The 25,328-nt window shown below is 40.8% G+C and overlaps 1 protein-coding gene across 1 annotated transcript in view; it reads left to right on the forward strand.

Moving 5' to 3' along the window:
- LOC149155549 (cycloartenol-C-24-methyltransferase-like) overlaps positions 1-25,328 on the forward strand; it is a 187,674-nt gene that overhangs the window by 113,055 nt on the left and 49,291 nt on the right. The window contains exons 12-13 of the mRNA XM_089445687.1: positions 19,828-19,953; positions 20,057-20,154. Coding sequence (XP_089301813.1) covers positions 19,828-19,953; positions 20,057-20,154 — 224 coding nt within the window. The remainder of the gene's footprint in view (positions 1-19,827; positions 19,954-20,056; positions 20,155-25,328) is intronic.

The following is a 25,328-nucleotide window of genomic DNA, read 5'->3' on the forward strand; positions in this document are numbered from 1 at the left end:
GAGCTGGTGGGGAACTATTGTCAGAACAATACCTAATAGGGCAAGGCCAAGGAGGAGGGAGCTGCTACCAAGGGGTTTTAGCCGAGCAATCCGGATCAGTGGTGCGGTTGCACAGACGATCATAGTAGGGGGCATCTCGACATCAGCAGAAGGATTTCCAAGAGGGAAATCGATGCTCAGAGGGAGTCACATCGGGAACTTCCAGGAGGGAAGTTGAAGAGTAGCAGAATGGCACTACACAGAGTAAGAGACCAAGACAGACTGGACAAAGCCTCAAACTTCGTAGTCTGGAAGGCCAAAATCTTATACGTACTTGACAGAAATCGTGTCAAGCACTTTGCCTTGAAGACAACAACGGTCCCAGTTGACCCAACTAACAATGACAGGGATGAGGAAGCAATGGCGAGGGCCAAGAGTATCATTCTTGATAGGGTCAGGATCATATAGTACCACATATTGCTGAGAAGAATACGGCATGGGAGATGTGGAAGGCCCTGACCAAGTTGTATCAGCATACTTCCGTGCAAAGGAAGATGCTCCTAGAAAATCAGCTGCGGTCATACCAGATGCAGAAGGGAGAACAAATCGACACCTTCCTCGGTCGATTGAAGGAGATCTGAGATCAACTGACTTCCATAGGGGCCACACCAGATCCAGAGTTGATGGTGAGAACAACCCTGAATGCAGTCTCAGAAGACTGGGAGGTGTTTGTCCAAAGCATACTGGGCAGGGCGACCCTTCTAGATTGGGAGGAAATGTGGGCGGCTCTTCGCCAAGAAGAGATCAGGAGGGTGACCAAGACGGGAAGCAACAACAAGGGGATCAGAATCAAGAAGGAGGAGGAGGTGGATGCTGCCCTAGCATCTGAGGCTAACTAGGAAAAGCGGAAGAAGAAGGACCTCTCTAAGGTCAAATGCTTCCACTGTGGGGAGCTGGGTCATTCTGCGACCCAGTGTCCGAGGAAGAAGAGTAAGGGAGAGGCTTCCGAGACCAAGGCAGCACCAGCAAGGGCAGAGAAGGAAGTGGAGACAGACGATGACTGTGCCATGAGTACACACACACCACTTGAGCGAAAGTGGGGAGACATCGAGCTGTAGTCAAGAGGACTACAGAAGATGAGGGGTAGGATCCTCGAGGTACCCAACCTCTTGGATTATACCTGGCTATGGGAGCCTCAAAGAGGAGTAGCAGGACTGGTGGATGTCGGTAGAGACGGATGAGGATGGAGCGACTGAGAGAGGTATAGTGCAAGATTCCCAGGACAACGTGAGGCTAGCAGGTTGCAACAGTGCGAGAGGCACAGAAGTGTTGCACCAGTGTAGGATGGCACAGAGAGATGTGCAACAATGATAGATGCAGGGAGTTGTTGCAGCAGCGCAGAGGTCAGAGAGGGAGCACTTCTCAGCGACAAAGGGAGCTTCAGCATCGGGAGTGTCTCTAGCCTGACAGAGATGTCAGAGTTGGGAGATTAGTTACTTCTCAATAATTGAGTTGAAGTGCAACAGTTAGCAGTTGCGGTGATATGGGCAGCACGATGCAGCATGATGAGAGGGGATGCAGTGCAGACGCAGTAGTGGCAGTGGCAAGGCCATGGGCAGCAAGCATAGATGTAGAGGGAGCTGTCGTACAGATGCAACAGTGGCAGTGGAAGAGCCATGGGTGGCAGTACGAGATGCAACAGTATAGATGATGGGCAGCAGGCCTAGCATCAGGGAACGATGCCGAATGATCAGAGCAATACTCAGTAAGGAGTATTGCTAGAGCATAGTCCTCGCTAAGAGGGAGTGTTGATTTGGGGTAGCATCGGATGTGCTCTAGCCATGAAATTTGGTGGAGAGGCTAAGGCACATGAGATCTCCAATACCCAGAAAGGGTTTGGGCATATTCTAAACAGTTTGGGAGATATGAAAATAATTAATATTTTTAATGGAGTTATTAATGTGAATTAATATAAGCTGTGTTAGAATGGTCCAAAAGTCATGGATCAAGCCAGATCTAATCTTAGCCATTGATTAGGGACTTAATCTCGGCCATTGATTTGTCAACGAGAAAAGTATAAGAGGAGGCTTGAGGGTCACTTGGAGAACACACCAAGAGATCAAGATTTTGACTTTTTGGAGCTGGGTTTGCTGGGAAAGTTGAGAGAGTGATCTGGAGTTATAGCTGAGGGGCAGTGAATACAGAAGCAAAGAGGCAGAGATAGTGCCAGGAGGATCAGCACAGTAGCTGAGAAAGCTGAAGCAGAGGGCAGAAGCCGGAACTGTCGGGAACAACTGGAACTGCCGGAACAGTTGGGAAAGCTGAGGCTGAGGGCAGAAGCTGGAACTGCCGAGAACTGTTGGAAACTGCCAGAGCAATCGGGAAAGTTGACGCAGAGGGCAGAAGTCGGAACTCTCGGAACAGCCGGGAAAGTTGACGCAAAGGGCAGAAGCCGGAACTATTGGAAATAGCCGGAACTGCCAGGAACTGCCGGGAACTGCCAGGAAAGCTGACGCAGAGGGTAGAAGCCAGAACTACCGGGAACATCCAGAACTGCCGGGAACTGCCAAGATTTTTCTTTGTTAGGTGAGCCGGATTTGGCACCTAGATTGGATTCTGAAACTGCTTAGTAAATCAAACCCTCAGATTGCTGCACCGGTTTTCCCGCATTAGGTTTTTCCGGGGACATTAGTCCAAAAATAACGGTGTCATTTGTGTGCTTGTTTCTGTTTCCTTTAGTTGATGATCTGTAATGTGTTCAGCATGTACTTGTGTCTATTTTCAGTATTTACATGGTAAATAGCTTGTTAATTAATCAGAACAAGTAGGAAGGAATAAATCAGAAAGTAAATGGAGGGTTTCTAACTATTAGACTTAGAAACTTCAACAATAATGATGTGATAGGTGGCAGCGTGATGAAGACAACATGGTACAGTATGGTGCAATAATGGTACAACATGGTGATGATGGGCATATAGCAACAACAAGAATGTATTGCAGCATAGGATGATGAGGTATTGCAGCGTGCATTTGGGTGCAACATAATGCAATGAAGAGATCAACATAGTTCAACATGAGGAGATGCAGTATAGTGATGGGTACAATCATGATTAGGGAAGCATGATGAGATACAACATAGTGATGATGGGTGCAGCATGGTGTAGCACAGTGAGGTGCAACGTGATGATGAGGTGCAACACAATGATAGGTGCAACATGGTGATGGAGTCACCTTGGAGAATTAGTTGAAGCAACTTGTCTTCAACTGATTTCAGCTACCTCATGTATCATCTTTTTAGAGATGGTCTATGCTCTTATTTAGATAAGTCAAAGTGTTGACTTCTGTTGTATATGTACTATCTCTCTCTCTCTCTACTGAACTATTGAAGAACATATAAGAAGAATTGATCAAGACTTTCCCCACATTGGGGTTTGTCCCTGGCTAGCTCCACATCCTGTGTCCTCTTGTCTTGGCTTGTCTTCTACGATTTATGTTTATGTTCTATCTGCAATTTACTATTATGCTGATGTGAATGCTAATCTGGAAAAGATATTGAGCTAACTGTGAAAATTGAAATAAATTGCTCTAAGCATAGAACATACCTAAAATTAACATGGGATCAGAGCTGAGGTGAAGACAAAGCCCAAGCAAGAGCGAAAGAGCAATCATCGAAGACAATTGGAAAGGACAAAAAGGCTCAATGGGTTCTTCATCTCTCTTCAAATTCACCAAGGGTGAAGTCGAAGTAGAGAATAATATCCGAGTGGCACAGCGGAAGCTTCTAATGGCTTACCTAAAGATCACTTCAATGGGGAGTCCAGATATAAGGATAGAAGGAAAGGCAGATGCCTTGCTTGCAATAAATTCGACCATTATGCGAAGGTGTGTCCGAATGGTCGGGACACATCACTTGATGATAACAATCATTCTAGGGACATCTTCAATGGTTGGAGGAATGACAAATAATGCAGGAGATCAAGGAAATGGCCGACTCTTTAAAGAAAGCAAGGAACCCCAGGTATGAAGAAACAAATGTTGTTATATTGGTCCTCTCCTCCAGACTCTTTAGGAAATTGTAGTGCTTTAAGGCACTTCATCGGATAGAAGGGTGCTCTCTCAAGCAGTGTTTTAAAAGCCGGCCGGCTCAGAACCGACTCGGCCAAGTTGGTCCGAGCTGGTAAAAAATTTGTGACTCGGCCGTCGAACCGTTTCGGTCGGCCGAGTTAAGACTGACCCGGACGAGTCATGGCATGACTCGGCTGGGTCAGTGTTAAGTCGGCCGACTCGGTTGGGTCACTTCATGGGGCCAGTAAACCCCAAAAACGCAATTTTTTTTTGTTATGTTTTTTCTAAGTGTGGGGGACTCCAAATGGTTTTATTAATTGGTTTTTTAGCCTTTGGGGTCCATTACCCTCTCCTAGTATTGATATGCTATTCAAATTTCATGGTAATGTTAAATTCTTAAAGTAAAAGTGACATTCTCACATCCTTTTACTTAAATTTTTAACATTACCATGAAATGACTCAGGATGTTTGAGAGTGGTTCCGACCTCATTGGATTTCATATGGAGAAAATAGAATTTTGGATTTCATTCAAAATCCAGCAGACTTATCAGTTTTTCAAGATTTCAGGATTGGGGGATTACAATGTTTCCGTTGAATATTGTCATGTATTAGGGTATGGAACTTGTATTTAATCAAGAGCACCAATCCCTCTATGTACCTTGATGTTAGTGACATTGGTTGTCGAACTCCTCCGGGATTCGCTCCCAAACCGGGAGCTTCTGAAAATGTCGCTCCCGCTCTTGTTTTCTCTCTCGCTCCCCACTTTTGCTCCCGCTCCCAAGTAACATTGAGCCAGATGATGTTGGCAACTCTAGCAATAGCCAGTAGTATTGGTCACAAACTTTTGTTGTAGAGGCCATTTATAGCTTCCTTGGTTATGTGTTTTTGTTTTGATCTCTATATCATCATCGTGTATGTATTAGACAGTGCACTGGGTGCCATTTTGATATAATGGATATATTCATGAGCCTACTTTGATCATATGTTGTCTTCTATCTATATTCTAATGTTGTGTGTTTGGAAACATGAATGAAAATATTTAAAATTATGTGTTTTTATAAAAAATAAATATTTAATGTATTTTTTACAACGACCGAGTCATTGAAATTGAGCCGGCCGAGTCGATAGCAAGTCGGAGTCGGAGTCAGAGTCGACCCTCGGCCGAGTCGGAGTCGGAGTTTTAAAACATTGTTATATAATCATTTTCACTGTGGGATAAACGTGACAGAACAGGTTATAGATTAAAGAATACTTTTGTGATTTCAAAATTGCTGGTGTTACCAAAATCATTTCACCAAATTCAGTAAAAAATTAAACTACAAATCGGTCAAAAATTAAATTCCAAGACGCAGAGTTAAAATTAAAAACCAGAAGCAGCATTAATAATTGGATTTTTGGCAACTGAGAACTAAGAACTATGTTTACCTGGACAATGGCAACACTTGAGCCTTTGAAGCACTTGTAGTCTTTCCCAACTACTCGAAACAATTTGAGAAACTAGAATGAGACTACTGGATGGCTTGACTTACTTTGGAGATGATGTTGATTATATAGAAAAAATACCAGTAAAATTGTTTTGCCGCCAAACATTCGTGAATTTTTTTCCTGGGTTTTTTTCTTGGGTTTTTCCTTGGGTTTTGTGGAATATTTGTGAAAATTCCTACACTCTGAAGGAACCCCTATTGCAGCAAATCTAAATCTACTTCACCTACTTGATTTTTAAATAGTCATCAAGTTATTCTTCTGAATACTGAAGCAAATTACTTTTGGAGCCTACACTAATTAAATATTTGATCTCATGAAACAAAAAACAGAGAAAAGAACAAGATACATAGGACAAACTTCTTTTTGGACACAATAGTCCTTGGAAAAACCCAATGTGGGAAAATTAGTGGAACAATTCTGAGGGTTTTATTATTATACAGGAGAAATATCTGAATACAAATCTAGGATGCTCACCTAGCAATCCTTTACAGAGAAAATACTGGTGGAAAATCTGAGTGAATTTTACCTCAATTCACCTTGCAGAATTCCGGATGATCCGGCACAAGACTGGCTAACCCCGACTATTTTTGTCCTAGCTCTGTGTCAGCTCTCCCAGTTGTTCTGGCAGTTCCGACAATTCCCGACAGTTCTGGCAGTTTTGGATTTTGCGTTACAGACAACTTTTTTGTGTCAGCTCTCTAGGCTACCGCGTTGCCTCTCTGCAAGCTCTTTCTGCCTCTCTATCAGTATTCTCCAGAAAGTCCTTTCGGATTCTCACTGCCCCTCTGCTGGAAGATCTCCCCAATCGATTTTCCTTCTAAGAACTTCTCACCTCAGAAAATCGATTTCCTCAATCTCTGTGTGTGTTTCCAAATGAACCCCAAGCCTCCATTTTATACTTTTCCTGTTGAGTCTTCGACGGCCGAGACTAAGTCTCTAATCAACGACTAAGATTAAAACATGACTTGTTCCACCTTCTAGATCATTCTCACCCATATTTTGATTAATACCCATTAATATTTTAATTTCCCTAAGTTTAGACTTAGGAACCCCATTAAAAACATTAAACATTTTAATAAAATACAATCTGGGTGGAATTTCACCAAATAGTTCCTGGGTTCTTTAGAACTCATGTGCCTTAGCCTTTCCACCAATTTCAAGGCTAGAGCACTTCCAATGCTACCAAAAATTAACGCTCCCTCTTAGTGAGGAAAGTGCTCTAGAAAGAATGCCCACCTACATGTTGCTCTGTTTCTGAAGCGCCTCCTTTCTGCACTGCTGCTACCACCACACTGTGTTGTTGCTGCTACTGTACTGCTGCCCCTGACACTGCCACTGTCACTGTTGCATATGTACTACAACTCCCTCTCAAACGTTGCAAGCCTCCATTTTATACTTTTCCTGTTGAGTCTTCAACGACCGGGATTAAGTCTCTAATCAACGGTAAAGATTAAAACATGACTTGATCTGCCTTCTAGATCATTCTCACCCATATTTTGATTAATACCTATTAATATTTTAATTTCCCTAAGTTTAGACTTAGCAATCCCATTAAAAATATTAATTATTTTAATAAAATACAATCCGGGTGGAATTTCACCAAACGGTTCCTGGGTTCTTTAGAACTCATGTGCCTTAGCCTTTCCACCTATTTTCAAGGCTAGAGCACTTCTGATGCTACCAAAAACTAACACTCCCTCTTAGCAAGGAAAGTGCTTTAGCAACAATGTCCACCTGCATGTTGCTCTATTTCTTAAGCACCTCCTTTCTGCACTATTGCTGCCACCAACACTGTGCTGCTGCTACTACTATACTGCTGACCATGTCACTGCCACTGCCACTGTCACTGCTGGATCTGTACTACAACTTCCTCTCATGTTGCCAGCACTGCCACTGCTAACACTGCATCCGTACTGCAACTCAGTTGCTAAGAGAAGCAACTGAAAAACATCCAAAATTAGCTGAACTTAATTGTGTTCTGCATAATACAATGAATGTTGGAATCTGGCTGATACTGATTCTGTCTCTCTGGATCTTTTGCGCTATTGCTGACTCTTGCATTGTTCCAACTGCACTGTTGCCAACTGTGATCAGTCTTTAGTCCCCAGCTACTGCATCTGTCCTCCAAACACTTCACTGCATCATCTGACACTAAGTCCATCTCGCTACTGCTGAATCTTGGGCTCCCGTAGCAAGGAATTGATCCAAGAGGTGGACTCCTCAAGGATCCTGCCCACATGTAGTCCTCCTGACTACAACTCAATATCACCCCATCTCCCTCCTAGAGATGCGTGGGCACTCATGGAAAACTCATCCTCATCAATCTTTGCTGAAGCAGCCTTAGGATCATGTTTCTCATCCTTGTCCTTTTTCTTCAAAGGACACTGGGATGCATAATGGCCCATCTCGCCACAACTGAAACATTTCACCTTTGAAATGTTCTTCTTTCGCTTCAACTTCTGCTGTCCCATCGATGCTAGAGCTGCCTTCTCCTCCTCCTCAGTCTTTGTGCCAATCCCATTGTTGCCATTGAGGTTGACCTTCACTAGGTCCCTCCTTAACTCCTCCTGTTGAAGAGCTGCCCACATCTCCTCCCATGAAGGTAGTTTTTCTTTGCCCAATATGCTTTGGACGAAAACTTGCCATTCATCTGAGACTCCATTCAAGGCTATCCTCACCATCGCGGTTGGCTAAGGAGTGGACCCCACTGCAGCAAGCTGGTCTCTAGTGTCCTGAAGACGTTGAAGATAGAGGTTCACCCCTTCTCCTTTCTGCATCAAAGTCTGTTGCAACTTCTGCTCTAAATACATCTTCCGTTGTTTGGAAGAGCCTTCATATAGAGAAGACAAGGCTTCCCACATCTCTCGGGCTGTATCCTTGCCCTGCAAGTGTGAGACTACATGATCTCGAACTCCATCGAGAATGAGCCTCTTTGCCTTCCCCTTCTCGGCCTTGTACTTCTTATTTTGATTGTTTTCAATAGGAACAACTACAACACTATTGACATAGGCCTCGATATCATATTCCTCCAGAAGAGCTAAGATTCTGGTCTTCCATATGACATAGTTGGAAGCTCCTTCCAACCTGTCCTGATCTCTGAGCCCATGTGATGCCATTTCACCCAACTGTCGAATTGACTCCTCTAGTCACTGCTTATTACTGCTCAGCAAGTGAGAAATTCGAACTTTCTAGTGGAAAGTTTTCTGAGGAGAAAATTCCTCTTCTACGTGTCTTCGTTCTTTTCCAGCGGATTTTTGCCGCTGTAGAAATTGCGCCCTTCAAGCACTGCACTGAGGCTCTGCGTCACTCCCTCTGCCTCTGCAAACTCACAAACTGGAAATCGTACCTCTTTGTCGTCCCACTCAGAGAGAGATTTCCTCTGATCAACTTCCCAGCAAGGATTGCACAATCCCTTCAAGGGGATTCGAATTGCTGCCAAGTGCAGCTTTCGGCCTCACTGCTCAGTACTGGATCTTCCCTTTATGTTTCAAAATCAATGCTCTGATACCATGTGAAAATTCCTACAGTCTAAAGGAACCCCTACTGTAGCAAATTTGAATCTACTTCACCTACTTGATTTTTAAATATTCATCAAGTTATTCTTCTGAATACTGAAGCAAATTACTTCTGCAACCTACACTAATTAAATATTTGATCTCATGAAACAAAAAACAGAGGAAAGAACAAGATACATAGGCCACACTTATTTTTGGACACAATAGTCCCCTGAAAAACCCAATGCGGGAAAATTGGTGCAACAATTTTGAGGGTTTTATTATTATGTAGGAGAAATATCTGAATACAAATCTAGGATGCTCATTTAGCAATCCTTTATAGAGAAAATACTGGCGGAAAATTTGAGTTAGTTTTACCTATAAAGGATTTCTGCGTTGGCTCGGCGTCAGTCCTGCGTCACCTTCTCTGCTCTCTGCATCAATTCTCTTGGCTGTTCTGACAGTTCAGGCAACTTTGACAGCTCTGACTGTCCAGCAGTTTTGGATTCTACGTGATAGGGAACTTTTTTGCGTCATCTCTCCCGGCTACTGCACTGCCTCTTTGCAAGCTCTCTTCGCCTCTCCGTTAGTATTCTCCAGAAAGTCCTTCTGGATTCTCACTGCCCCTCTGCTGCAAGATCTCCCCAATTGATTTTCCTTCTGAGAAATTTTCACCCCAGAAAATCGATTTCCTTAATCTCTCTGTGTGTGTTTCCAAATGAACCATAAACCTCCATTTTATACTTTTCCTGTTTAGTCTTCAATGGCGAAGATTAAGTCTTTAATCAACGGCTAAGATTAAAACATGACTTGATCCACCTTCTAGATCATTCTCACCCATATTTTGATTAATACCCATTAATATTTTAATTTCCCTAAGTTTAGACATAGGAACCCCATTAAACATATTAAACATTTTAATAAAATACAATCTGGGTGGAATTTCACCAAACGGTTTCTGGGTTCTTTAGAACTCATGTGCCTTAGCCTTTCCACCAATTTTCAAGGCTAGAGCTCTTCCTATGCTACCAAAAACTGACAATATCCGGTATGTGCGGCTTGGGAGGTTGTGGGAGCTTTGATCCATCGAGGAGCATCTAAACACTCCTCGATGGATCGGAGTTCCCACCGGCTCCCGAGTCACGCTCCCTGCAGAAACCAGTACCCAAATCGTTTAATTTTGAATCATCACGCTCCCAAAATGCTCCAAAGTACCTAACAACGTTCCCACCAATTTTGGAACATTTTGTACCCTCTCCCAAGCTCTCCGGAGCACCAGAGCATGGGGTACCTACGCTCCAATGGCTTGGAGCAGTAACTGTGTAACATAGAGTGGAAGCGATGAATCCATAAGCCCAAGTTTTTCTTCTTCGACCCTTTTTCTCTAGATAAGGTTAAAATTTGTTTGGCTAGGGTTTTAACTCCAAACCCTTATGATCTTTTGGGTTTACACACCCTAATGCTTATATTCATCAGACACTCTTAGGGTTTTGAGTAACATTCATCGTTGCATTCTTTTTCAACTTCTTCATTTCAAACATCGACAATCCTAGGGTTTCACAAACCCTAGAGCTTTCATGTTCAAACCCTTGCTAGAGTTTACAAATCCAAAATATCCCTAGAATCTGGCCAAGACGTTGGTTCTTCCAAACCCTAGATTCTTTACATCATCAATATTCATCCTTGATCTCTTTAAATCAAGAAACCCTTTATTCATAGAGTAGTATTTTCCTCGTCACAGTGCAATAGACTTTATTATTCTGGTCTTGTCCATATAAGCAAGTCCTTCAGAACATAATGTCTTTAGTCATTTATAACTTGGTCTTTGATATTCATAACTTGAACTCAACTTTTAATCTCAAATCCTTCAACAAGTCCTTCGTATCAGTCTTATATAAGACTTTAATCAAAACCTCCTCTTTTTGAAAATATGACAACATTTATTTGCAATAAATTTCATCATTCAATTCTAAGACTTATTCTCAAATATTCATGTTGATACTTAGCTTTATAGAACTTCAACAAAGAGAGACAAGCAACATCTTTAGCAGACCCCTTTTCTCAATACTTGAAATTCCAAAATAGTGTCCTGACATTATTCCTTTCATTGGGTTACAAAGTCTTCCATCATTGTTTGATTGTTCTATAGGACAAAACAAAACTCAAAGAGAGATCATTTGAGAAACTTCAATAATTATTGCAATAATTATACTTCATGACTTACAGAGGAGCATTGGCTTTCAAAAAATACATATACTTGACCTTCTAGGTGACATGGTCTTGGATCATGTTACTTATCAGAGTCGTCTCCTTTGCTTTTATGTTGGCCTTATTTAGTGAATTTTGTCCTCCTTTTATATATAAAGGAAACATGAGATTGACTTAAAGACATCCTTCGAGCAACCTTCTTTTATTAGCAATCAAACTTGAGGGCTTAGATCAATACCCTTCCTTGTCTCCTTTATAGTATTTCACATGATCCTTCATACTCTTAGAACTTGTTAGTTAAATGATAGTAGAGGTGACTTGAGTTTGAGACATTCTTCAATTCGATGAAGCTCACGGGCTTCTGAAGAACATGCTCTCAGTTCTTCTGTTAATTTGGTAGCTTAGGGAGAAATTCCCTCCTTTGGACAACCTTTCTCAACAAGAAAGATCCCTCCTAGCCCTTGGAGGAATTTAATTTGGTTAAAGAAAAAATGTATCTTTAATGTGAGAATCCACATGTGCACAAAAGTATAGGCCGAATTTAAAGAGAAATTGGGCACCCCTTGGAAGCATATAAATACAAGTCAAGTCAACCTCATTTGGACAGAAACCTCACATTCATTCTTCTTCTTCTTCTTGGAGTTTGGTTCGAGGAAAATTTTATTACAACCCCTTGGTTGAGAGGGTGCTCCCTATGGCCAGAGAGCTACAACCACACTGATGGTCACTAGGTCCCTGCAGTTGTGACCTAAAATTCTATTGATCGTTGACCGTAGACTTTGGAGACTTTGACTTTGATCAGATTTGTCTATTGGGCTTGTCTCTTGGATATTATTTGGTTGGTTTTGTTGGATGGTCAAAGGATTGACCTTGACTCTTGATTGGTGAATTGATAATTGTACTCTCTTTGTTGAACATTTTATGACAATCTAATAAGAAGACAAATTTGAATGGGTTTTCCTCCTTGCGGGGTTTTTCCCTGGTCTTTGACCAATCCTGGTGTCTCTTGTTATTGCTCGTGTTTGTCTTCTTTTGTACATTACATTTATTGTTCTATCTACAATTGCTATTTATTACTGGAAGATTGATTTGATTGCTAATTGAAGATAAGAATTGGGATAAAGTAATTGTATCAGCATAGGATAATGGAAAATTAACATGGTATAAGAGCTAAGTTGAAGAAAAGCCGAAAGAGACAAGAGCAATCATCTTTGAAAGAAGCTAAAGGAATCTATTTGACTTGGACAAGATGTCTACCTCTTTTTTCAAGGATAATGAGAAGCTGGGTGACTCATCTAACTTTGTTGCTTGGAAGATCAGGGTGTAAGTTATATTGGATGACAATGATGTTTTTGAATATGTGCAAGGAAAGGTACTTGAGCCTTCGGCGAATGCTTCTACTTCTATCAAATCCAAGTACAAGAAAGGTGAGCTCAAAGCCAAGAAAATTCTCATTGATGGTTTGCAAGATCATTTGCTTGTTTATGTTGGTAGCTTGAAGAAGTCTAAGGATATTTATGACAAGTTGGTTGGGATGTATGAGGTCAACAACTTGAATCACATCCTCTCTTTGAAAAATCAACTCAAAGAAATGAAGATGAACAAGGGGGAATTCGTGCAATCCTATATCATGAGAGTATCTTGCCTAAGGGATCAATTGCAATTTGCTAGTGAACAAATATCTGACAGGGAGCTGGTGGTGGTGACTCTTCAAGGTCTTCCTCCTATTTGGGAAACCTTCATTACTACTCTAAGCAACAATAATGTTCTTCTGACATTTGATGAGCTCGTTGGTAAATGCACTCAAGAGGAGACTAGGATGATTGCCAGAGGAAGGATTCAAAAGCATGAAGAAGGAGAGCCCTTTGCATTTGTTGCTCAAGACAAGAAGAGAAAAGGAAGAGGAAGACCATCTGGTTCAAGAAGGCCTCCCCCTGAATCAAAGGACTCTAATAGAATATTAAGGGATATTGAATGCTACAATTGCCACAAGCATGGTCACTATGCTCGAGACTGCCCAAAGAAGAGAGATGCTCCAAGGTCCAATTACAACAACAATCGTGGCTTCAACAACAACAGGTTCAACAATAGAAGAAGAGGTGATGATTGAAGAAGAGGAGATGATAGAAGAAGAAGGGATGATAGAAGAAGAAGAGATACTTTGGATGATCACGAAGAAGGCCATCGTCCTCAAAAGAGGTCAAGGAACTCCAGGTATGAAAATAATGCAACTGCTAGTCAATCCAAATATATTCTTATTTCCGCTGTTGCTAGTTCTTCTTTGGTTTCGTATGCTAGTTGGTTGGTAGATAGTGGGGCTTCTAGACATTTCTCTGGGTATAAAGAAGTCCTCTCTAACCTGGTTGAGAGGGATACAAATTTGAAAATCATCCTTGGAGACAACACTACTCATCCTGTGAAGGGTTATGGTTCTGTCAAATTTCATTTGGACTCTAGTGAATCCATTCTTCTTCATGATGTGATGTATGTTCCAGGATTAAAGAAGAACTTGGTATCTATTTCTGCCTTGGAAGACAAGGGCATGAGAGTAGCTTTCATAAGAGGAAAAGTCCTCACCTGGCCTATGGAATCTCACATGAGGGATGCTTTTACCTTAGGATCTAGAGTTGAAGGACTCTATAGAGTCAATGGAAGACCTCTGCTAGCAATGGTCCACGACATCAATCATCAAAGTGAGCTATGGCAATGAAGGTTGGCACATCTACATTATGAAGCCCTATCGAAATTAAAGAAGTTAGTCTTTGGGATGCATGATGTTCAAGTTAGTCATGATGGAGTATGTCCGAGGTGTGCTATTGGAAAGATGACAAGGGGACCATTCCCCTCTAGCAAGAAGAAGACTAATGATATTCTTTAACTCATTCATTTTGACCTATGTGGACCCATGCATGTGCACTCTATTGGTGGACACCTCTACTACATAATCTTCATTGATGATTTCTCTAGGAAGACATGGATATACTACTTGAAGCATAAGGATGAGGCTTTTGATATGTTCAAGGACTTCAAGGCACTGATAGAAAATCAAACAGGGAAGAAGATCAAAGTTTTCAGGTCTGACAATGGAGGAGAATATACGTCATATAAGTTCATTGATTTTTGCAAGAAGGCTGGAATGAAGAAGGAAACTATTGTACCTTACAATCCTGAGCAAAATCGGGTGGCTGAAAGAAAGAACAAGTCTATTGTGGAAGCTGCCTGAGCTATGCTGCATGATTGAAAGTTAGATATCATTTTTTGGGATTCAACTGTGTTAAGTAAGTCATTCATCTATGACCCATTTCCATGAGAGGTAGTCGTAACTGACTAATTTATCATGATTTTTGAATAGTCCACTTAGCACTCATTGCATTGGGTGATGCTCACAGGGGTGAAGAAGTGGGATTGAAACTAGTGAAATAAATCACATTGCGTCAATCATCACTTCCGGGGCTTGCACCCGGTAACCAGGACTTCCAGGGAGGTCACCCATTCCAGATAAGCACGCTTAACTGTGGAGTTTTCCCCACAATCAAGCCCACTTAACTTGCTACCCCATTTGCAAAACCTTAGCAAGTATTGTGCCTCACGAACCATTCAAGTAGAGTTCCCTTCACTCTTTTGAATTAAGTATTGAAAGTTGTCAAAGTTCCTCTGGGGAGAAGCTACCAATCTTTAGCCAGGATGAGACCATTGTGGCTTGTGATACATTACAGGATGCTAAGAGATATGTTTTTGCTAAAAGGACCTTTAGAGAAAGCAAGAAGCCATGTCAATACCAGGGTTACGTTGTAGCTATGAGTACTATTATCCAGGCTGAGCCTGCCACCTTTGAAGAAGTTGTGTAAGAACATGATTAGAAGGATGCCATGGCAGAAGAATATGAATCAATTATGAAGAATGATGTATGGGATGTCGTTCCGAGACCTAAAGGAAAATTTGTCGTAACTTCAAAATGGCTACACAAGATCAAGCATGGAGCTAATGGAAGCATTGAGAAGTACAAAGCGAGGTTCGTGGCTTGAGGTTTCTCCCAGAAAGAGGGAGAAAATTATGATGATATATTTGCTCACGTTGCACGCTACACTACTATTCGATCGATTGTTTCCCTTGTTGCTAATCAAGGATGGACCCTTCACCATATGGATGTGGAGACAACATTTCTTCATGGCATACTCCAAAAAGAAGCTTATGTTGAGCAGCTTTAGAGATTTGAAGGACAAGAAGACTCACGTTTGCAGGTTGAAGAAAGCTCTATATGGTTTGAAGCAAGCCCCTAGAGCGTGGTATGCCCGCATTGACAGCTGCCTAGTGAAGCTTGGATTCATGAGAAGCGGTGTTGACCCAAACCTCTACTTCAAAGTGGTTCAAAGTATGCCGTTGGTTTTGGTTTTATATGTTCATCATCTATTCTTGATAGGAACTGAGCCTATGATGCTTGAATGTAAGAGGGAGTTGGCCTCCAAGTTCGAGATGAAAGATCTTGGTATGATGCATTGCTTCCTGGTATTAGAGGTTTGGCATAGACCGGAAGAGATTTACCTTTCTCAAGGAAAATATGTCGTGAAGCTATTTATAGTAAGTAGTATCCCGCTCAAGTTATGGGATGCAGGTGTATAACCATTGACTCTTTGGGGTCATGTTGGGAAGATCAATAGACAATAGGATAGTCTGTGATCCTTACCTCATAGTAAATGGTATCCTACCTATTGTCATAGGTCAATAGGATAGAGTGTGATCCTCACAGTAAGTGGTATCTTGCCTATTGTCCTTGGATAGAGGGTGGTAGCTTGAGCTCCCTTATGATGTCAAATTCTTCTTTTAGATTCGAGAGTGTTCAACAGAGATGAGCAATGATGACATTTGATTTGATGATGACGAGATATTTGAGATGGGAGATATGTTGCAGTCAGTAATTTCTCCCTAGCTGAGAGGGAGTGTTAATTTGGCCACTTAGGGACAAATTCCCACATGTGCACAAAAGTACAGGTCAACTTTAAAGAGAAATTGGGCACCCCTTGGAAGCATATAAATACAAGTCAAGTCAACCACATTTGGACACACAACACACATTCATTCTTGTTCTTCGAGGTTCGATCTATATTTCTTCGGATTGGTTTGTACAAGTTTGAAATTGTAGGGTCCGAGCTCGCACGTGCAAAATCAAGGAATTAAGTTGGAGCCACAGGGTTGGGTCGAGGAAAATTCGGCTATAGTTGCTTGGTTTATAGGGTGCTCCCTGTGGCTAGAGAGCTACAACCGCTTTGATGGTCACTAGGACGCTGTGGCTGTGACCAAAAATTTTGTTGACCATTGACCACAATCTTTGACCATTGACCGTATACTTTGAAGACGTTGACTTTGATTAGATATGCCTATTGGGCTCATCTCTTGGATATTGTTTGGTTGGTTTTGTTGGATAGTCAAAGTATTGATCTTGACTCTTGATTGGTGAATTGGATCATTGTACTCTCTTTGCTGAACATTTTATGAACAATCTAATAGAAAAAAGAATTCGAAAGGGTTTTCCGCTTTGTGGGGTTTTTTCCCTGGTCTTTGACCAATCCTAGTGTCTCTTGTTATTACTCGTGTTTGCCTTCTATTGTACATTGAATTTACTATTCTATCTACAATTGTTATTTATTACTGGAAGATTGATTTGATTGCTAATTGAAGTTAAGAATTAGAAAGTAATTGTATCAACATAGACCAGTGGAAAATTAACATATTCAACTTAAGTGGAAAATTAACATATTCAACTTAAGTGAAATCATGACAAATCTCATCTTATGCTTTAGAACAGTAATCTTGCCTTCAAATGTTTAATAAACCAGCATAGATCCATCTTAAATACGGATCTAACATGAGCAGAGAGGGATCCAATTTCTTCATGTGCAATTTTTTTTTTTTTTTTTATTTATGAGTGGACATTTTTTAAATGTTTTATATAGTTATTAAATTTTTTTATTTTGGCCGATATGAGCAAAATTTCAACTTTGATGACGATGGACAATGTTACACATCATACTGGGCTGTAGAATGAGCCTCTTGGCTCAATTATACTAGACAAGGCACTCGATCTGAGGTGTCTCAATGTAATTCTATCTGAGTTGACCACAGGGAGGAGGAGGAAGCTCAGACCTACTGGGCATCATCTCACACTTGCATAACAATACCAACACAGAGAGATCGAATACTTACCTCAGAAAGTTCAGATGAACATAGTCACAGAGAGCTAGGATTCCTTCTCAGACTTCTCTTTAATCATAGTCCCACAGTTCATACTACGTGACATTCCACAGTAAATGTACCTTAGGTTTCACACTCCTTCCACAAGGATAGAAATGCCTCAGGTATGCATGGTTTCCATAGTGCAATGTGCGTCGGACTTCATGCAATGTGCCTCCAAGAAGCTCGCACAACAAAATATAAATATCACAGAGAAACTCACATGACAGAGTATAGTGCCACATATAAGCTCATATGAACTATTCCAGGACCAGTCCTAGGTTCGGATCATAATTGTTATCACAGTAGGACTGATCACAAAGCTCGGATCCATAGAGAGAATTCACATAGTTCCATAGTCATATATATAGCCTCAGACTTCTTGTTATTCCTCAGTGCAATGTGGCTCAGACTTCATGTCTTAGTGATATATGAAGCCTCAGGTTCACATGCAATCAAGACAAGCAATGAGCCTCAGGTTCATACAGAGATAAGGAGCCACATGTATGCGGACTTCTTCCACAGAGATCAGGTTCACATAGAATAGCAGATTTGCGCCCATTCACAGAGATATAATGCCTCAGACTTTACACACACCACAGAGATATAATTCGGATGCCACAGATTGAACAGTAGGGTTCAAATGCCACTCAATAACTCACATATATCAGGAAAAGTTTGGCTGTCACAGAGATAATGTGCCTAAGGAAATTTGCATACTATGCCATATAGACTTTGATTTTTCCATAGAGAATCAATGCCTCGTTGTTCATTAAGACAACTCGGCTTTAACTCGGCCTTGCATCCCAACCTTAGCAAGGGTCTTGGCCCTCTTCTTAGCATTCTGATTTTACTTCAGCCTGGTCACAAATTCATCTCAGAACTTATGCCTAGAACAGAACTTTATCAACATGTCCTTAACTCGGCTGCTTTTGAAGTCTTGTGCTTGTCTTCTTATGATAAAATGAACTTCAAAGTTCAAACTGCTCTTTAACCTGTGCTCTAATTTCATGTTGATATTTCTAGGGCACACAAGCTAGACTAGTTTTCTTCAATAGATAACTACTTGTAATAATCAGTTAGCATCAATTACATATATACCATCCATTATCATTAAACAGTTATACAGAAGAAACTTTCAACAAATAAACATGAAAGAGCAGTAAAAAATAACAGTGAGAGAATGAGAGAAGAGACAGAAATTAGCCCTGAGGCCAGGGGAAAACCCGGAAGTCTTTCCTTATGAGGGAGAGAGAGAGAGTTCCAAAACTCATCAGTACATCCAGAAACAAGACATCAAGATAACCTCTAACTAGAAACTAAGAGCTGCCAAGCCTCTCCTCTATCCTTCTGAAATTTTGGCCCTCCTTTCCTCTTTTTCCTTTGCTGGAAAAGAGATAATCAAGACAAAATTGATATACCAAGTAAGGAGGATAGGTCTCTTTTATATAGACTTTGAAGGGGGGTCGAATGGGTGCCTCCGAGGGGCCCAGCTGACTTAAACAGTAGGAGGCCGACTTGAGGTATTTAGGAGGCAAAATTTAAATTCAAATTTTCTATTTCCTCATATGATGAAAATACCGACCATGGCTACCATATTTCCAACAGTTCCAAGGTTGGGTTGATTGCTAAATTTGCCAGGGAGTCGGTCAAGGTGTTGAGTTCTCTTAGCACATGCTTGGCATGAAAGCTGGAAAGAGAAGAAAGATTAGGCATAATTCGTTTGTATAAAGAGTTTAGTCTAGACTCTAAAGTCTACTAAAGAGTTGCCGAGGTTTAAGTGCCTGGTTATGTTGTTAGAATCACCCACAATTATAAGGGAATGAATAGATAATTTCTTTGCCAGGTTGATTCCTGAAGCAGGGCTTACATTTCTGCTTGATTGTTGCTCATTGTGCCCAGTCTCCATGAGTACCTAGTTTCGATTTGTCCAATGGGGCCATAGAGTACCCCTTGTACCCGCCATCCCTGAAGCATAAGAATATTATAAGCTTAATGGAGTTATCATATTTATGTGGGTATGCTGTGGAATAATTTCCTTTGTTAATTCTATTTACATCGATGTTGCAAAACCTGGAATCAGCAAAAAGGTGGTGGGGGTCATCAACTAGTGAAATTGGAAAAAATCAGCAAAACTGACCAAGCATAAACTCGTCTCTGAAAAATTCGGTGGCTTGAAAAATTTGGAAAAAAACGGGGGAGATTGGAGAGTTTTGCAACAATGATTGATATTCTGTGTTTTAACGGAGATACAATTGCAAATCTTGTAGCTTTTCCTCATTTAACTGTATGATATAAAATTTTAAATCATATAAATTCAATTCAGTCTGTTTTTTTTTGAAATAATTTGTTCAATAATTCCCTGCAGGTGCTCTTTGAAGAGAACCTTACAGTCTCATCAACAGTTCCGTGGTATGATCCACTTGATACAAGTCATTTCTCTCTGAGTAGTTTTCGTCTCACAGCCATTGGTCGCTTTTTGACAAGAAATATGGTACAGTAAAATCTGAATAATGTTATTATTGTGACATCTTTATTGTATTATCATTTCAAATCGTTTGTGTCTTTTCCAGTCATTGTTTTACCATTCTCTGCAGGTTAGAATGTTGGAATTCCTGAGGTTAGCACCAGAAGGCAGTGAAAGGGTATCCTCATTTTTGGAGAAAGCTGCAGAAGGGCTCGTTGCAGGGGGGAGGTGAGCATTGATAATTGAACATTTTCATAGAATTCACGGCCTTTTTAATCGTTTTTTATTTTTTTGAGAAAATGCTATTCATATTAACAGTAAAAGTATTAGATACAAAAGATAATGTTTTCATAGAATTCACAGCCTTTTTAATTGATATTTTTTTAGAGAAAACGCTACTCATATTATCAGTAAAACTTGAAAATATTAGATACAAAAGATAAATTTTCAGCCTCATCATTTGACGTCTAATCTATAATTTTGAATTATCCATTGATATTTTTTTGGATCTCAAAAATGTCTTTGAGAGGAAATCTTAAAAACTTGGGTGGAAATCAGATATTTGCAATTTCACACAAAAAACATCCCACATAATCACAGGTTTGAGTTTCACTTCTTTTGTTCAGTTGACTGTGGTTTTAACCGCATCATTAAAATTCATTCAAGTGGGGTTTGACTGTGACATGCTAAGGCAAATTCATTAATCACAGTGATTTGATCCAAATTCATTAAAGTAATTGGATGCCGAGGCTTCCAATGATTGTAGGCAACCAACATTCAAGATATAAGAAACAAATTTAAACTGTCAGATAAACAGTCACTAAGTGGGAAGGAGCAACTGAACAGTTTATCACAGGTTGTTTCTTTGCCATGGGCAGCTTTGTATTCAACATATTTTCTCTTCAACATTTCTATGAACTCTCTAGCCTAGATATGCCCTTTTGACATTCTTCTATGCAGCGTGTTTGTGGAATGCTCTTGTCTTTTGACATACACATTGAATTTTAAGGTTGCCTTACTCTGATGTCTTCTGTTGCAATGTGGAAAAAGTCGAAGTTGGGATTAAATCGGCAAGGGTCCAAAAGTTGAAAAAGTCGTTAAAGTCGGGAGTTTTTCGAAAAAGTCGGCAAAAAGTCGGCAAAATTTAAAAAAATACAAAAATATTCATTTTTTAAAAAATCCGGACTTTTTCAATAAAATCCCGATTTTTTCAATAAAATCCCGATTTTTTCAAACAAAAAATCAATCATTAAAAAAATACCACGATTTTTTGGAAAAAGTCCCGATTTAATCCCGACTTTTTCGATTTAATCCCGACTTTTTCGACTGGGAAAAAATCGGCAAAAAATCGGCCGATTTAATCGGCCAGCCAAAAAAATCGAAAAATCGGGAATTAATCCCGATTTTTTCCCGACTTTTTCCACACTGTTCTGTTGACATACACATTGAAGTTTGAGGTTGCCTTTCTCTGATGTCTTATCTCTCTACAATTTACGGTGTCTTCTCTTTTCTAGGAAGGATCATTCTATGACACAACTTTTTCAAGAAGCCTTGATTGCAGTTTTCATAAGGCCTAGTTTGGTGGTTCTCTAATACCATGTAGGAAAATATAGTGCATGCATAGAGACAATGTCAGAGAGAGAATTTTTTAAATGTACAGAAGTGACCTAAACAAGTCAATGGGACTAGAGAGTACGGCAAACCACGACAGCAGTATGGGAGAGGCAGGTCTAAACTTCCAATTGCCAAGGGGGGCATCTCCCTCCAAAAAGGGGGTCTCCTCAATGCCCCCTTACAATTGTAATTTTTTTCCCACCGATGTTCTTTTTAGAAACACAAAAAAGTTCAAAGCCCTAAAGTGAATATGTATATTTTTTATGATCTCATCTTTCATGTTTGTGATTTGTCATTGTCCCTTGTATATCTTTTATTTTTTATTTTTCATGGTTTCAAACAGGGTCCCTGATAGAGGGGATGCCCACCTTTCCCATGATGTTTCTTAAAATTTAGGGGTTGTGTCCACACATCCCCAGGATGCATACCCATTTCTTGTGTTCCCTCGTGTTAGAAACTTTGTGGCACATTGGTCTATCGTCTAAGGGTGATCATCCCCTGGATTTGTAGAGCCATACACCTCTGATCTGGAAAGCAAAATAAGTAGCAGAGAAGCCAACTTATTCTTGATAAGATAGTGTTGTTTCCCTTTGATCTCAGTATATGTTTCACTTGAAAATGAAGTGGTCCCTTATATCGACCTTGTTGCACTTGAAAATGAAGTGCTCCTTTATAATGACCTCCTGTATGTGACAAATCTCATCATTTCTTAGGATGTGGTTTGGTCTGTCTCAACCCATAATGGTGAAAATAAACTCTCAACTGGTTGAATGGGATCCTAAGGTTGTGCAACCGATGGCATGAAGTGTGGTATGGACGAAGAATGATGCTGCCCATTAACCATAAGAGAGTGGCCAGAGTAGCAGGTAGTAACATACTTTGATGCCTCCCTTGGATCAACTGCAATCTATTTTCTTCTACACTAAGCAGTGGGATGCACAGCTGTGATCTGTTTCTTCCACATTAAGCAGTGGGATGCCCGACTGTGACCCCACATAGCAGACTTCATATGTAAAAAGCAAAGGAAAAATACTTTGCATAAACAAAAGTCATGATAGGAATCCAACCATGATTTATATTCATGCACATTAACAACGTTTCCATCAATTTGAGCCATTTCCTTGAGAAAAACTAGATTGCCAACAAGTTTGAAGGAATTAAAAGACAAATAGAAAATAAAAATAGCCCATTTAAGAACAGAGATGAACACATATCTTTCTCATCGCTGTGTCCACCAAACAGTAGTGTTACCCACCAAAATGGGTAACCCTATAGGAGAAAACTTTTCTCCTACTCTTGACAGCTAGCCAGCGAGCCACATAGCCAACAACCCCTAACAGCCACCACTAGCTAATGATATGTCATTTTATCTCCGCCACATGCATCAGCCATATGCTTCTCACCCATCTGGCAATGAGCACATGGATGAAGGCAGGTTTTCCACTCAAAAGGCACTTTAATCACTCTACAATCGGATGCTTATGCTTGTTTGTATTTGGGAATTTGATATGGATTATGGGGGTGATATGGAAGAAGGTGGGTTTTGATCCTAATCTTTTTCTCTCATCTTAAATGGGGGTTAGTCTTTGATCCTAATCCAGTGGGACCTCTCCTAATGGCCCAATGGGTATAGGAGGGGCACTACTTGGTAATCCCTGGTTGAGATAGTGTCTTCCCAACTATCCCTATGTCATAGTTAACACTTTCCATCATACATTAAAAGTCCTTATCTCACCTCTATTCTTCAAGTTCAACTGACCATTGGTTCTTTGGGATTTGGCATCCATACATCCTCATCCCTGGGTAGGGTCTGGATTGGGGTTTATGAATGCTTTGACATGTATCTAATGTATTGTAACATTGAAATGAATATAATGAAAGATCAATCTAGTTTTTCTGGTTTTGGGTTCCAGGAGAAAAAAGAATCTTTGTGTGTATACTATATTTTCTATTCTCGCCATTGTATGCTTTTCTGTTTTTTTAAAAATTCATTTGCAGGTAATTTTTGTACAGGGTTAAAACCTTCAAAGAGCATATCATGGCCACAACAAAAATAAAAGAAAGAATATCAAAATGCAAAAGATAGCCAAAGGACATACATAATAGCATGTAGGCAAAAACCTAGCATGAGCTCTACCTCACTCATTATGACTATCACTCAGTTCCTGAGCACGTTTCTCCATTACATTATAAGAAGGAACCCTTGCATGTCCCTGTTACCCACTACTTGTGGCTAGTATGCATAGGAGAATTTTTTTCTCTTAGATGGTCCTCATCCGGTAGCCAACAACCCATTGCAGCTACCAAATAGCTCGATGTGCCATTGTCTCCGCCACCAGAGCCAGCAATGTAGTCCCTTGCCCATCTGTTATGATCGCATGTTTGAAGTTGGGCCTGTCGACCTCGAACGTATGGGTTTTCATTGGTATACTTGAGTAATTTTCCTTACTTATTATGGACACTTTTGGGCATGGATTGGTGGGGGGATCCAACGGAAGAGTGGGTTAGGTCTGTACTCGTCTCCTCCGCTTGATTTGGTGGTTACCCTTATATCCTAGTCCTATGGAATCTCTTTTATTGGCCATTAGCTTTAGGGTTGCCACTACTTGGGAAATCTTGATTTTGGTTGTGTGGTCTCGCTTCCCGACACCATATAAATCACTCCCTTCCACTCATTCTAATCCCATTCATCATTTTTCCTATGTGGGTCCACATAGGGTTAGCCTCCCCTTCCCCTTGTCCACACCTTGGGTCGGGCCTGGAACATTGCCCTGGAGGTTGATGCAGCTAAAAGGAAAAGAAAAATCATAATTTGTTCGCTCTCAATAGGAAATGTACCGCAAAATGCAAAAGATGGCAGGGACATACAACTTTAGCGCATGAGCAGAAAGCCAAACATGAGCTCTACCCCTTATTTATGGCCATCACCCTGGTTTCTATGGGCCCTAGATGAGCCCTCACCACATTAAGGAACCCATGATTGTCCCAACCCCTGGTGGGCAATGAAGTGCCCCACTTTCAAGGGGGTACCTACTGCTATATCTTACACATCATGCTCTCATCCCCTAAAGCCTCGAGCAGTTTTAAAGAAAAATCAATCAAAAGGCAAAAGGCATATGAAGAAGGGTGGCAAAACAAAGGTCGGGGTAACTCATGTACCACGATTTGCTCCCTCCTACAGATATACCCAAGTGTGGGCTTCCTAAATTATTGCTACCCTTGTACCATGGCATGTGGCCTGGATTCTTCCCCTAATTCCCACTTCGTTCCATTACTATATCATTCCACCTACCACCTTATGGATGTGCCACGAACATGTCTCCCCTTTTAAATGTTGAAACCACCTAATAAGGTCCTTGGTTAACCTCCTTATTGATTGTGGAGACACTTGTACATGCCAAAGCTAACTATGGAAGGGCATGCCACCATGAAGTGCCCCATTGATTCCATGATCTGTAAGCTCTTTTACTTGATTATTGTAATGATTTGTTGTATTGGAGGGCAAGTGGACGCATTGGATCTTATGCAGGATAGCAGGTGGGTATCCATTTGGGGTTTGGGCTCCATATATGATCGTAATGGTTTGTTGTATTGGAGGGCAAGGGGATGCATTAGATCTTATGAAGGATAGCAGGTGGGTCTCCATTTGGGGTTTGTTCTCCCTATACAGGGGCCAAGCCCTCCAGAGGGCCGCATTGACACATTAGGGTGAGTGTTGAGAGCCATGGGCCTCTGTTAGGGTCTAACCCTAACCCCTTTATTTATGTAATAGGGTCGAGTCATAGTTA

Source organism: Pinus tabuliformis, chromosome 9 (genome assembly GCF_031772625.1).
Source record: "Pinus tabuliformis cultivar Carrire ecotype Pingquan chromosome 9, CPIR1, whole genome shotgun sequence".
NCBI classification, from domain to species: domain Eukaryota; kingdom Viridiplantae; phylum Streptophyta; class Pinopsida; order Pinales; family Pinaceae; genus Pinus; species Pinus tabuliformis.